Below are 13,455 nucleotides of genomic sequence, written 5' to 3' on the forward strand. Positions count from 1 at the left end.
CGAAATAAAATATCAATGTTTACCGAGCTTGCGCAGAGCTGCCTCTGCATACAGGAGATTTGTGTGGCAGAGTAAACTCGCCTTTGAAAATTGGTGTTGATACCCCTCTAAGGGACTGCAAATAATGTCTATACGTTCCTTGACATTGTTGTTGGTTGGTATCAGACAACAAAGCTAAGGACAAACATAGCGCCTGTATTTGTCGCTCCTTGCTTGTCCTTGTTTTTCGTGCTCTATATTTCGTTCAAGATGGTCTCATTAGGTTACGCTCCGAGAAGTTTTGCAAGCAGGTGCCAATATGCATGCAACTGCACAATGCGAGCATCTGAATTTGTCTTGGTGCATACTACAGAATGGCATCTTCTGTCCTCTCCCTGCAGTGGTTGATGCGTTTGTGCTATTTTACAGCCATGCCAAAAGATAATTTAAGCACAGAGGCTAGCTTGTATAAAAATACGTCAGAGTCATAGCACATAAGCTTGGGAGATGTGTGGCTGTCTGGCTTCTTTCGGTAGGCATGTGCAAGACTTCATCTTTGTCACCACTTACCTTTTCAGCCTCCAAACAGCTCCTTTAGTGACAAGTTCAGGTTTTTGTGCAGTAACACACCAAAATACACAACTTTTTTTAAAGGCAGTAGCCACAAAATACACAAACCTAAATTTACCAAATGTGTCAACAAATGGAGTTTCATGTAGGCATAGAACACTCTCGTACATTTACCCGAAATATTCTAGAGTACATAGCCACTGTTTTTATATGGACGGTAACTTGAAATAATATGTGGATTCAATACAAAATTTGCTCTGTTGTACAAGGACAGAAAGGTTCGTTTTGAAAATTTCTGTTGTGTTCCAGTATTTTCCTTGAGTATAGCAGACTTGTAACACAAAGCTTAAGCTTTAGCCGATCGTGAGACTATAGCCCAAATCCATTAATGCATCTTTGCTTTATGCTGCAATTCTTGAAGCTTGGAGAAAATACGTACATATCAGCGAAATTTCTGCTCCTAGTAGTAGCTGCAATACAGACACCAAGCTGGTGTCTCTTGAGAGCAAGTTATTCAATTATGCCCCAAATAAAAAAAGAATGGCGAACATCTGTACCTTAGCTAATCTTTTCTAATCATTGCAAGTTAGTGACATACTGGTTCTTTGCCCCTAATATGCAACAGCAAGACCAACGACACCACTTGCAATTGTGGAAAAAATGTGTCAGCACATCACAGTCTTATCAGAAAAAGCCACACACTCCATAAAAGTTGTGCAGTTGCATCCAATGTAGTGCACCGTTCATATTCACCTCTACAGCATTACCTTCTTCAGATGCAACCATCATGTGTGAGATACATTCAGATATTGAGGCTCTCTTTTTGCATTAGCTCTCCATTTGAGGTTATTGTAACAAGCCCAAAGATTTTATTCAAACAAATTTCGGATGTTCTAAGCTTACATTTGAAAGACAAAGTTGTAACACGGTAATTTGTAAGAATAATAGGAAATTAGGCATACTGCAATTATGTGAACTAGGCCTACTGCAGCGCTTATATATTATGGCAATATCTAAAGTTGGTTCATAGCTTGCATGAAATGCGATTGAATGTCATGATAGTGGAGTAACATACATAGCAAAATTATCTTCACTACAAGCAGATATCTGTTGCATGCTTATATCCATGAGGAATGTTTCAGATTCACTTCGTTATATCCGGTAATTCATTATATATCTATGTTGTTTGCATCAAGGCTTGACTAGAGTTGCATTCTTTATGGGGTTTTGCAGAATTGCTAATAACAAGCCAGTACAGTTGAGGGTAAAGCATTAAATTCTCCAGTTTGGAAATCCCAATAAATTCAGTTTAGAGAATTACATCAAGAGCGTTTATTGAAGGCCACTGTAAACCTTACCACTCAGTCTTCAGGTTTTTATAATAGGAAACTCAGTAAAGATAAACAAATCCCAATTAACTCCACTGTTCTAACAATAAAGAGATATTAATATTTCATATCAGCATCATATTCTTAGACTTTTTTTTATGCCCAAAGAAAGACATTTGGAAAGTACTTGTGATGTTAGATTGTGCAAAATTAGTTTTTTTGCAACACGGCGGAATCTGCGGGCTACTTAAAGGGGTACTGACACAAAATTTCGCGGCTGAGATAGCCTGCGGGGTCGATTCCCGTGAACGTGCGTATATCATCTGCAAAATATCAACAGCGAATATAGCTTGGAAGGTATTTTAAATGAATTTTGAAGTTTGCGTGAGCGATTGACACCCTCGCTCTATTGACACCCTCACCGGTGACCCTCGGTGACCCCCTACTTCCCTCACGTGACCACGCTGCAGCAAGTTATGATGACGTTGTCATAGCCGCTATCTTTTTTTGCCGCATTCGATCCAGCAGCCTACTTCTCAGCGGCTGCTCGCGAACCGCGTGGTACTGCGTCGCAGTTCTGTGTGCTGACGTGTCGAGCGCTGCACCAGGTGGTGAGAGTTGCACCCGGAGGCTTGTCGCTTTTGAAACCGAAACCGACACTGGTCGGTAATGAGGAGCCTGTAATTAATTATCTGTCACGCGCTGCACCAAACGATGTGCCGTATTATGACTAACAGACCCCCAGCAACATATTGCAACAAAAAAAACGAGAGGCCAAAATTTTTTTGTCAGTACAAAAAGAAAAGATTTCACAGGCTTTTAGTGTGAAGGAACACCCACACATTTGCGCAATGCCTGTATGTTTTGACTTGACGGTGAGCTGTCTTCCACTTTGTGGCGGCCTGCAAGACAGTGAGTACTGCAGAGACGATAACAGTTGCCTGTGCACTTGAACAGGTACAACTGTGTAAAGTTTCTAAGGTTCAATTCTGTGGAAACCTTCGTGTGTGGTGAGTGCGAGTAGAATTTTCAGAGTGATCAGTATTGACTTGCTGACAAGCTTTTGTTGGATGACCATTATTTACGTCCAAAGCTGGCTTTCTCTTGCATAAGCATCCCATTACAGTCTAGAATCTGCTAGAAGAAATTAAAATAAAACTCATTCAGTCTTGGTCATAAGTGGCTAGATGACAGCATTTTAGGTTTACTCTATTTGAAGAGGCAGTAGATGAAGTGGAGCATCCTTTCAAGGTCGCTGTGATAGATAATCAGTACACTTAGGTATTACGCCGACATTCAATCATAAAAACATTCTTTTTAATAGACATCTCAGCAATGTACAAAAGAAAACACCCGACAAGAATTGTTTTTACCTCAAGGTCTGGACAGCATGGCAGCCACCGCTGCCATAGGTGGAAACAATTGGCTCATTCATTTCTGCTACAGCACAGTGTAAACCCCTCGACACTGCTGCATTCCATCTTGAGATTGTAAGTGGCACTCGATGCAGACTTTCCATCAAACCGGCAGAAAACATCTTGAATACGACTACCTCTGTGAGCTGGAGTTCAGGCTAGAGGTACCCACACCTTATATAAGTCACTGTGCTTTTTCCACTGAATGTCTCCTTAAGGCATTCTAGGTTGCCTGTTTAATCCTTTGTATTCTTCATCGGATGATCAATGTTTGGTCCCGTGGCTGATGCTTTTATGGAAGTACATGCATGCCCAATGACAGCGTGAAGGACAAGGCAGGTTTTTTATCAGAGGTGCGTTACAGTTCAATGCCGCTAATACGATGCAGTTCTGACCTTACAATCCTGGCATGAATGTCACCTGCACAAGTTTGAGAAAAGGTGTTTTTTGCCCCCTCTTGCAATTAACACAGAGAATGTAACAACTACACGCACATGCACACTCATACATACACTCGGGGAAAACGCACAAGCTAATTTAGCAAGTCCACATAATGCAGCTTAGCAACGACGTGATGCGTGTGGGTAGTACTTAATATTTCACGTGAAAAACAGGGTGGTCATGGTGCATTCTGCAGGTTGTCGACAGCATCACACACAAACTCACTAATGCGTGCCTGTAATCGTAAACATCAACAGTTGAAAAATGCTCAATGCCACTGACAGTGCTTGACACTAGGAAAAGTGTTTTAAGAATATGTACATGAACAGTTTGTAAAACTTACTGTGTTCAAAATCCTGACATGTTAATGTTTGTTTAATGCACTCCAATACTGACCTGAGTTCAATCTTTCAATGGACTCATGTTATGCACCTCTAAGACTTGGAGCTCCTTTCCAACTTAATGTTCATTTAAAAGTACTGTTTAAAAGGACATTGATTTACAGAAACATACATCATTAGGGTGATGCTGAATGAACGTAATTGTTGAAGACTGGGCAAGTCGGTTATACACTGCGAACATAACACAGAACAGCTAAGAATGGAAAAGATGGCAGAGAAGCCTTGTTTACAAAGGTTGCTCATTAAGTACAGCAATAAAGCAGCATTCTTTAATAAACGAAATTAGCTTTCAAAGCTCCATTTAGAAGTGAAGAGCTAAAAAATGAGTAGGTGGGAGAAGCACAAAGGTGTGTTGCATTACATGCTTTTTGTCGCTACATATCCATGAACAAAACATAAAGCCCAAATGTTCACAAGACTTGTAAAGTAAGTGAAAAATGTTGCTCACTTACCAAGCTTTATAGCTCAACTAGTCAAGCGGAGGCGCGACATGAGGAAATATGGCTGAAGCCCCTTGATGCGCATTACATTTCATGATTGTGCTTTCTATGTATGCAACAGTACACGTCACTTTTTATAGTATTTTAAATCGTCCTGAGCCACTAGGAACTGCTAGCCCAGTAACTGTTGTTATCAATTATAAACATTGCATTTCAGGCTGGTTGTATCGCCATATGTGAAAGGAGACAGTAAAAAATTTCACTGGGGTGATTAAAATTCATTATCTGCATGAAAGCATCTCTGGATGGAAGCTCAAGAAATATAAGAAAGGCAGGTAGCAGAGCTAAAAGAGCTAAAACCGTTGCTTTGCAACACTGTCATTTGTAAATGTATAATAGTATATGTATATATAATATATATGTATATATTATTGCAAAACAACCATAATCGACAGAAATACCTTCAGCGACAAGCAAACGAGACTATATCTCCACGAACGAAGAAGACAGAGGAGACGGGGACACTAATAACGCTGTCGCTCTCTGCATGCAATATATACGTCAGGGCAGCACACAGGGCTCAAAGGAGGACAATTTTTGGGGAACTCCCCGTGAATGACCAGAAGCGCAAACAAACAAAAACACAAGTGGCTCTGTCTTTGCACCGAAGACATCGCAGGACATTAATGACCAGCAATGGCAGACAAACACAAAACAAATGTACACAAAAAAAAAGTGAAACGAAGCACAGCCACTGGAAGCATGTGCAGTCCCTTTCAACATCCGTCGAGAGGACGACGGCACTCGGGTCGTGGAAAACTGCTGCGGGCCTGAAGCGCTGCTGTCGAGCGTGCCGGCAATGAAGTGGGCACAAAAGCAGCGCCCCTTCACAATTCTGACTGTACACACCGTTGTTGCGTGACCGTGAGGGAAGACCGGCCACACTTTGCTGCTGCACCGGCTAGGGTTGAGAGGGAAGTTGTGAATGGGATGCAGCTTCAATGCACTTGCACCATCCGCTTGACTCGACGCTTGCAGTAGTACCACTCTTTGCGTCCACGTGACTCCCACTTACGCCGGAGCGCTATCGATCCAATGGCTTATATGTACAAGGTAAAGAGTCACTAAAGCGAATTTGCTCCGCAAATTGCACACGCACGCTGTACACAGAGGTGTCGTTGAAGAGGAACAGGCTTGCCACTATCATTAACGGACATGTGTGGATGAGGGAAAAAGGCACTCCATGATGTGCACGTCACCTGAGAAAGAAAAAATGAAAGAAAAGTGATCTTGTATTACATTGCTGGTTTGTGGTTCACACAAATACGTATACAGAAATAGAAGATTCGTTAGGACAGTGTATATGAGAAGAAAAAAAAAAACTGCAAGAACACATTAAAGGGGTACTGACACAAAATTTCGTGGCCAAGAGAGCCTGCGGGATCAATTCCCGTGAACATGCATATATCATCTGCAAAATATCAACAGCGAATATAGCTTGCAAGGTATTTTAAATGAATTTTGAAGTTTGCGTAAGTGATCGACACCCTCGCGCTACTGACACCCTCAAAGGTGACCCTTGGCGACCCCACCACTTCCCTCGCGTGACCACACTGCAACAAGTTATGAAGACGTCATAGCCGCCATTTTTATTGCCGCATTCGCTCCAGCAGCCTGCTTCTCGGCGGCTGCTCGTGAACCGCGCGGAAGTGCGTCACAGTTCTGTGTGCTGACGTGTCGAGCGCTGCACCCGCTAGGTGGCGATAGTTGCACCTGGAGGCTTGCCGTTTTTGAAACCGAAACTGACACTGGTCGATAATGAGGAGCTTGTAATTAATTATCTGTCGCACGCTGCAGCAAACAATGTGCTGTGTTATGACTAACAGGCCCCCAGCAACACATTGCAGCAAAAAAAGGCGCGGCCAAAATTTTTGTGTCAGTACCCCTTTATCCAGGTCGGGTATATTGCACGAGATGTGCAGCCTTCCCTGCAGTATTTGAAACGATAATGACTGTGGCAACTTACTGTTGCACTCCTTATCACCAGGCACCAGAGGCTAGAGCTCCATCTCCTCCATTGTGCGTGATAGCCGCACGTTCTCCTGCTTCCGTCGCTGGCTCCTGCGCACAGCGTCTGCTCGACGGTACGGTTCGTTTTTGAGACCTGCACAAGTAAATGTAGCTTGATAAGATGAGATGCTGGGCTGGTTGGAATACTGTACTAGTGCGCATATGTGTATGCAGGTTTATTAATTAGGGGAAAGCAAACTTTCACTGCAGCCCCTATCTTTCATTAGTGTCTGAAGCGTACATAACTAATAACATGCTCCACGCAAGCACATGGTGCCTGGAATTCATCACTGCAAAAAAATCTACTTAAAGGTTATTAGTCGTACAATGGTTTCCAGAGATAACATTATGAGGCAGCAAATGAACCAGCCCCACTGAATGGAATTAGAAAACACTCACCAAGAAGAATGTCTTCAAGAGCTCCATTGTAAACTTCGTCCTGTTTCAGCAAGCGCTTCTCATTCACCATCCGTGTTTTGTTCTTCAGCTCATTTATCACAGCATCCTAGTAGCAGACAGATAAAACAAAGAAAAAAGACACTGTTTTACCCCAGATCATCATCTTTATTCCTTGATGTGAACTTATGTAGACTCAGCCTTAAATTCTATCTAAGAAATCTAAAAGTCAGAATAGGTACAGTGAAAAAAAAATAATAAAGCACAAGAAAAGTCAATGTGTTAAAACTAATTTCAAGTAAGCTCAAAAACTTCGTTAATAGAGTGACCAATTCACACAAAAGCTCGGCTGCTTTTGGTGTTAAAATAAACATATTCAGCAACGTTTTCACACTACTGTAACACAGGTGCAAGACGGTCCAAGTGCTGTTATTTCTACACAAACTCACGTAAACATAGATAGTAAAAGCGTACATGTCAAGAAAAATGTTTCGGTCAATGTGTGGGCCTACTTTTAAGACTGCTACCTTGAATTGAGAAAAAGTGGGAAGGGGGACGAAGTAGTAAGGCACACCAACAAGCACAACAATCAATAAATGACAAGGATATTTGCTTACTTAGAAGCAACTAAGCATAAAAGTTTTATCATGAAATGTTGATAGCACAAGAACAAAAACAAAATGTGCTATGTGGTGACTCTGAAAAGCTACCTCTGCTCAGAAACTAGCATACTAGAAGCATGACACTTGTGCACCAAACATTATAGTACACTGCTCACAAGCATACATATAACTGCAAATAGTGTAATGAGGGTTATGTATAATAGTGTGCAGTCTTTTTTGATAATGTCCAAAAAAAAAGGACACTCAAGTTTACCAGTAGTTGGCTATCAACATAAAGGATGAGTTATATTTAGAGCTTCTCTTTTGGTGGAAAACTAACGTACTCTTCAGAATTTGAGTTGCATGCTAGCTGTCTTCTGTCTTGTAGCAATAAAACCACAATTGTGGCTTTTATTTCAAAAAATTGGTCAGCATGTGTTGAAGGGAAGGTGAAATAAACAGTGTGTGAACAGGATTCAAGCACCCCAGTCTCCTAACTTCACCTTAAATGATTATGATAAATATGATAAAATTGATATATATGGTAAAAATGATAAAATATAATAAATATGATAAAACGAATTATGATAAAAAGCCAATAAATTATGCCTACTGAACTGTTCACTACAGTTAGCAATAAAAATGGATCTTGTTACTACATAAGAGGAGTGATTAAGAAACTGCTCCTGGAATAAAACTTAAATACTGCAGTAGTGTATTGGATAAAGGATTAGAAGAAAAAAAAAAACAGAAAGAGAAGTAAGTGGTTGCTTTATGTAAATGCTATGTATATGCCTTCCTGTATATGCCTGTTTGTGTATCCTGGCATCTTTAGCTCATATTTAACAAGATGATATAACGTTAAACAGCTTTGTGGGAAATGAAAAACATAACACACACACACACGAAAAGTGCTGGCTCCCATAACTTACAATGTAAAATGTAAAATATGCTTTCTCAGTCTCTTGTAGGTAACAGGCATAAACACCACTTCCAGCAGCTGCATTGACCCAAGTATCAAGAACATGTTGCATGCACAAGTCTTTTGTAAATTGGGAACACCTTGCAGTGTAGCTAGATGCTGAATTCTACATCTACTACAGTGACATGGAAGAACGTTAAGAAACTTTGCACGAAGTGGTTAATATTGCCAGATTATAGTTCATGCAACTTGGACAGCCTTGCACAGACTCCTTGTGTGAAGGACAAAATAAACAAAACCCAATCGGTGAGAAAAAAATGAATTTGTTAGTGGAATATGTTACACATTAGGTGGTGCATTAAAACAGACAAGCAAGACGAGGTTCCATGCAAAATCTCACACAACCTACATGTCAAAAGTAGTACCACCACCCCATCTATTGAAATTCATCATGCAGATAATTTTGCAAGTGTGTGTTTAAGATACATTGTCTGCTAGAACCTCGGAGAATGTAAAGAAGAAGACCTGGCTACCCTAGGTATCCAGTCTCACTTGCAACTTGATATAAACAGCCAACGACTGCTACCAAATCCTACCAAGAGCTAACATTGCCAACAAGAAAAATCAATGTCCAGTCCAACTAGTTGTCATTCATTGTGTAGCACTAGCCATAGCGAGAAATACAGGATGTCCCTGACAAAGTACATGCACATGCAACATGGGGGGGAACGGCCAAGCTGCGAGTGCAGCACTTCTTTTCAGCGATTAGTGTAGAATTACTAGCGCTGTTTTATCTTCACTGAAATAGACAAGCACACAGTTAGTGCTACCTGCAGAAATCAGCCACCGTGCATGCTCGACATGAAAAAGGCTTGTGTTAGTTTCGCAGTGAAAGGCAGTAAAAGGTGCGGTAAAGTGAACAAAAGCAGCACCGTCAGAAGAGCTTGCTCCATGGGTGCCACTCGATTACTTCCGGCACCAACTTCACAACACAATAATGAGCACATCACACATGTACGAAGCCGTGCAAATTGTACAGCCGACACATAAGGCAGTGGATGCAAATAAATCTGCAGACACTGAAGAGGGGTTGAAAGAATTCAGCTAGGAACAATAAATAAGCCTCAATTCCACAATTAAGTGTTGTCAGCACATGAAATGACCTTTAGTAAAACAGATTGGTGTGTATGAAATGTCAACAACCACATGTTGCGCTAATCCGAGCTGAACATTTTATTTGAACATATGCACATCATTTCTGCGGAGCAAGAAGGCGGTATTATTATGGGCAATAAACAAGAGGCAGTGCTGACCTATAAAATGCAAAAGGAACAATGCAGTACTGAACGCAGATTAACCTATCTTCAGTCACAACTTGATGAACCTTTACGCATCAGAGTGTGCGTCATGCATTCTGAACCTTGTGCTGATAATGGAGCCCGATATAATGGCTTTCCCATTAATACGAGTGGCTTGCTTGCATCCAAGTCTTGTGCAGAGGTGGCATTTAATGGTGCATTTCGTCGAAAACCTGGATTATTATCATTCTGCTTTTTCAAGTACCGTATAGCCGAGAAGCACCTGCCCACCTGTAGCAATGCTGAACAAAAATACATCTTTTCTTAGTTGCATGGACAATGAGGCCATCTATCCTGTAATCTGTCTCCTTCTGTAAAGATGACAGATTACAGACACGAGTTTCGTTTCTGGCAGTAGACAAACATCTTTCACCCTTCGTCATTGCGCATTACATTGCTCCTAATTTATTCTCTAAGATACAAGCTACTGTCATATCCAGCAATGATAAACAAAATGCACCGTGAAATGTCACCTCCATGGAATATGATGCAGATGCACCGGCAAGTAGAGATGAAGAAGCCATTGATCGCAAGCCCTTTTACCGATGCAGCAATTAGTGGCAGCTGCCTGTCCCTCTTCAGTGTCAATGTGCACACACGGGTTAGTAAAGCTGGACAAGGATGACAATGAAAATGTGGATGTGTACATCAAAAGCTCACTCAACCCACTTATAATTAACATCACAATGCAACCGCTCTACCGCAAATGACAATGGACTGCATAGCAGGGGACTCACCTTCAACGCAATTTTCAATGGGGGAGGGGGCCAATTTGTGTCGGTGAGGAGCTCGCACTTCAGACTTACGCACTTGCGGCTGCATTCTGTGCATTTACCTCAGAGGGCAACAGCTTTAAACTGTAAATTTCGTACTTGGTTCATAGGCGAGCAATGCTTAGTTTGGGTATGACAATCATTTTGCGGGTACAGTTTTGCCAGGTTCAACTTATTGGTAGGTTGTGCAATGTGATAGACAGAAGCTTGACTCAACAGCTCGCTTTGTGATGTCGATCTCTAAAGAGAATGTACACAGTCTATTACCCAGCAGTGTGAGATGTGTGTTAAAATGTAACACTCAATAAAGGGCCAGAAATTAAACTTCAACATAGTACATGCACTTGGATGTTTTGAAACACACCTTTACTTCCTGTAAACCTAAAACTACTGGCTCGTCTTCCTATATCTCTGGGAAAATGCATTTCATTATGTATATATATAAAAAAGTTGCCCAACAGTTATATTTTGAGCATAAGAAAATGTTAAATGCATACAATGAGAGGGTGCTCCTGGTGTCTTCCCAACTTCACTTGAACAGTGGTTGAGTTTAACTACTAAATTACATTTTTCAGATATTTCCACAATTGCATCTGCATTGTATGCCGCACTGGCTGTTCACATGAATGAGAGCATGTTGATTAAGTGCCCTTGTCACATTATGGGCTGTCATTATGAACACTAGAGATTGAATTGTAATGTCAAGTCATTATAAGTGGGTTCTGTTAAGTTAATGGACGCAACCTCATGTATCTTCTTCATGACCTCACATGACAATGCAACTATCCAATGTTGCACTTCTTGCGGATTCGTACCTAAACAAGCCACCTTGGAACAATGCTTGACAGATAAGACACCTCAAGTAAGTATGAGTTACGCAACAAGGAACGAAGATGAACTGAATGCAACTGCGCCTGTTTTGTAATAGTTACAAGTCTAACATATCATTGGCAGTTAGTCTTAGTATAATTTGTATTTGCATAACTACATCATACTGGATGGAGTTAGAAAAAATCTGCTTTATTGTGGGAATCTGGCCATGCAGAGACACAGGTGCAGACACTGCAACCTGCTGGGAACTAAGTGTTAAAGGTAAATGACGGGGGGCTGAATGTGTTTATTCAGGAGCAAAACAATATGTGGTCATGTATCACAGCTCTTGTGTGCCTTCAATCAACTGGTAAGCTGCAAAAGCCCGTGCACTCTACATGTGCAAACACAGCAAGTCAGTCATGCTTGTCAGTGGTGGGAAAGAAGTACAATAAACTTTGTGCACAGCACCATTTGTATAATTTTCTTTTTTTTTGGCCTAGAGTAAGTAAAGACATTCAGTCAAGAAGCATATCGTGCACTTCTTTTTTTCAGGGAACAAACAAGCTTCAAGACATGCCAATAAATAGGAACCTAGATAAAAAAAAAGCAAACATACACTATACCAAATGTACTATTCTTAACTATACACATAATGACCAGACCACGCTACATGTAATACAGCTGCAGAATGTGCAATATATATATAAACGCGGCTCGCTATATGGTGACAACCACCCTGGGTCACTGGGTGGGTGATGTTCTCCACTTCTCAAGCTTGCTGATGGTAACAAGGTGCGTTCTGGTCACGAATAAAATTGCATTCATGAGGCACAATGCAAACCAAATGAAAATATAAAAGATTGCAATGTGTATCAATTCATGAACAACTGGAAACAAACCAAAACTTCATCGCTCTATCATGTGTTCTCTGAAGAATTATTTCTCCTGGAACTGATAGAAAGCACTTTTGCATCTGTGAACAGAAAATCTGTATAACAAAACTTATTTACACTTATGCACATATTGCATCTACATCTATGCATATGCTAAGTTCCTTGCCACGTAAATAAAAAAACATACACAACACCGTTTCAAACGTATCTATGATTACGGGTAAATTCTGCTGCAATGAAAATGTGATTTTAACTAGGGGCTGAACTTTTTATGAACAATATTCAAAACAGTTAATGAAACCAAAGCCAACCTCACGTAAAATAAAACCAGAAAGAAATGCCATGCATTCCATGTGCTTGCTTACAAAGCTGTCAGGTTTGTAATAATTTAACTGCTTTAGTCACGGTAATCAATCTTCAAGCACCACAATTACAAAAAAAAAGGTATCGTTAGATGCAGAAGTACAACAAAAAAATTTGCGCTCACAATGTTCAACAAAAGTATAACATACGTCTTCATTACGCACTAGCCATAACAGAATAACACTAACAGCATATAAAAACTCAACAAAGACAAAAAAAGTTTTTTTTTCATATAACACCACGGGGAAATAGTGATGCTCTAACTTGAGGATTCAATAAAAATATCAGTTGGGGCACATACAGTATTTTTGGCATTTAATTGCAGCAACTGACGTGAAGAGCTTTTACGTATACGTGTATAGTATAATAACTAGGCAGTTCATAACAGCTTGTCTAACATTTAGAAATTAACACAACATCTGACACTTAGCAGAAATGAAACAAAACAAATAAAGAAAGAAAAAAAAGGATAGGAACATGATTGGCTAAGCTGCTTTGTTGAACACAGGAACCTAGGCAAATGCAATGGTCTCTCTAAAGACCTTGGCTTGCCAGTTCCACACCAACGCAACTAAATCACTGTCAGTTTTTAACTAAGCCTAGGAGTGCTGTGAGAGCGCAGTGCCTTCCTAATTGCGTGACACACCACATGTAGAGCTAATTATGCGCACGTCTTGTCGTGAAGTAAACG

The 13,455-nt window shown here is 40.7% G+C and overlaps 1 protein-coding gene across 2 annotated transcripts in view; it reads right to left on the minus strand.

Moving 5' to 3' along the window:
* Positions 1–3,172: 3,172 nt before the first annotated feature.
* LOC119387794 (formin-like protein) overlaps positions 3,173–13,455 on the minus strand; it is a 38,703-nt gene continuing 28,420 nt past the window's right edge. For both annotated transcript variants that reach the window (XM_037655306.2, XM_037655307.2), the window contains exons 24-26: positions 7,044–7,149; positions 6,601–6,738; positions 3,173–5,833 (exon numbers count right to left, since the gene is read on the minus strand). In XM_037655306.2, the coding sequence (XP_037511234.2) occupies positions 6,632–6,738; positions 7,044–7,149 (213 nt within the window). In that variant the 3' untranslated portion in view covers positions 3,173–5,833; positions 6,601–6,631. The remainder of the gene's footprint in view (positions 5,834–6,600; positions 6,739–7,043; positions 7,150–13,455) is intronic.

The sequence above is a fragment of the Rhipicephalus sanguineus genome, chromosome 3 (genome assembly GCF_013339695.2).
Source record: "Rhipicephalus sanguineus isolate Rsan-2018 chromosome 3, BIME_Rsan_1.4, whole genome shotgun sequence".
In the NCBI taxonomy this organism is placed as follows: domain Eukaryota; kingdom Metazoa; phylum Arthropoda; class Arachnida; order Ixodida; family Ixodidae; genus Rhipicephalus; species Rhipicephalus sanguineus.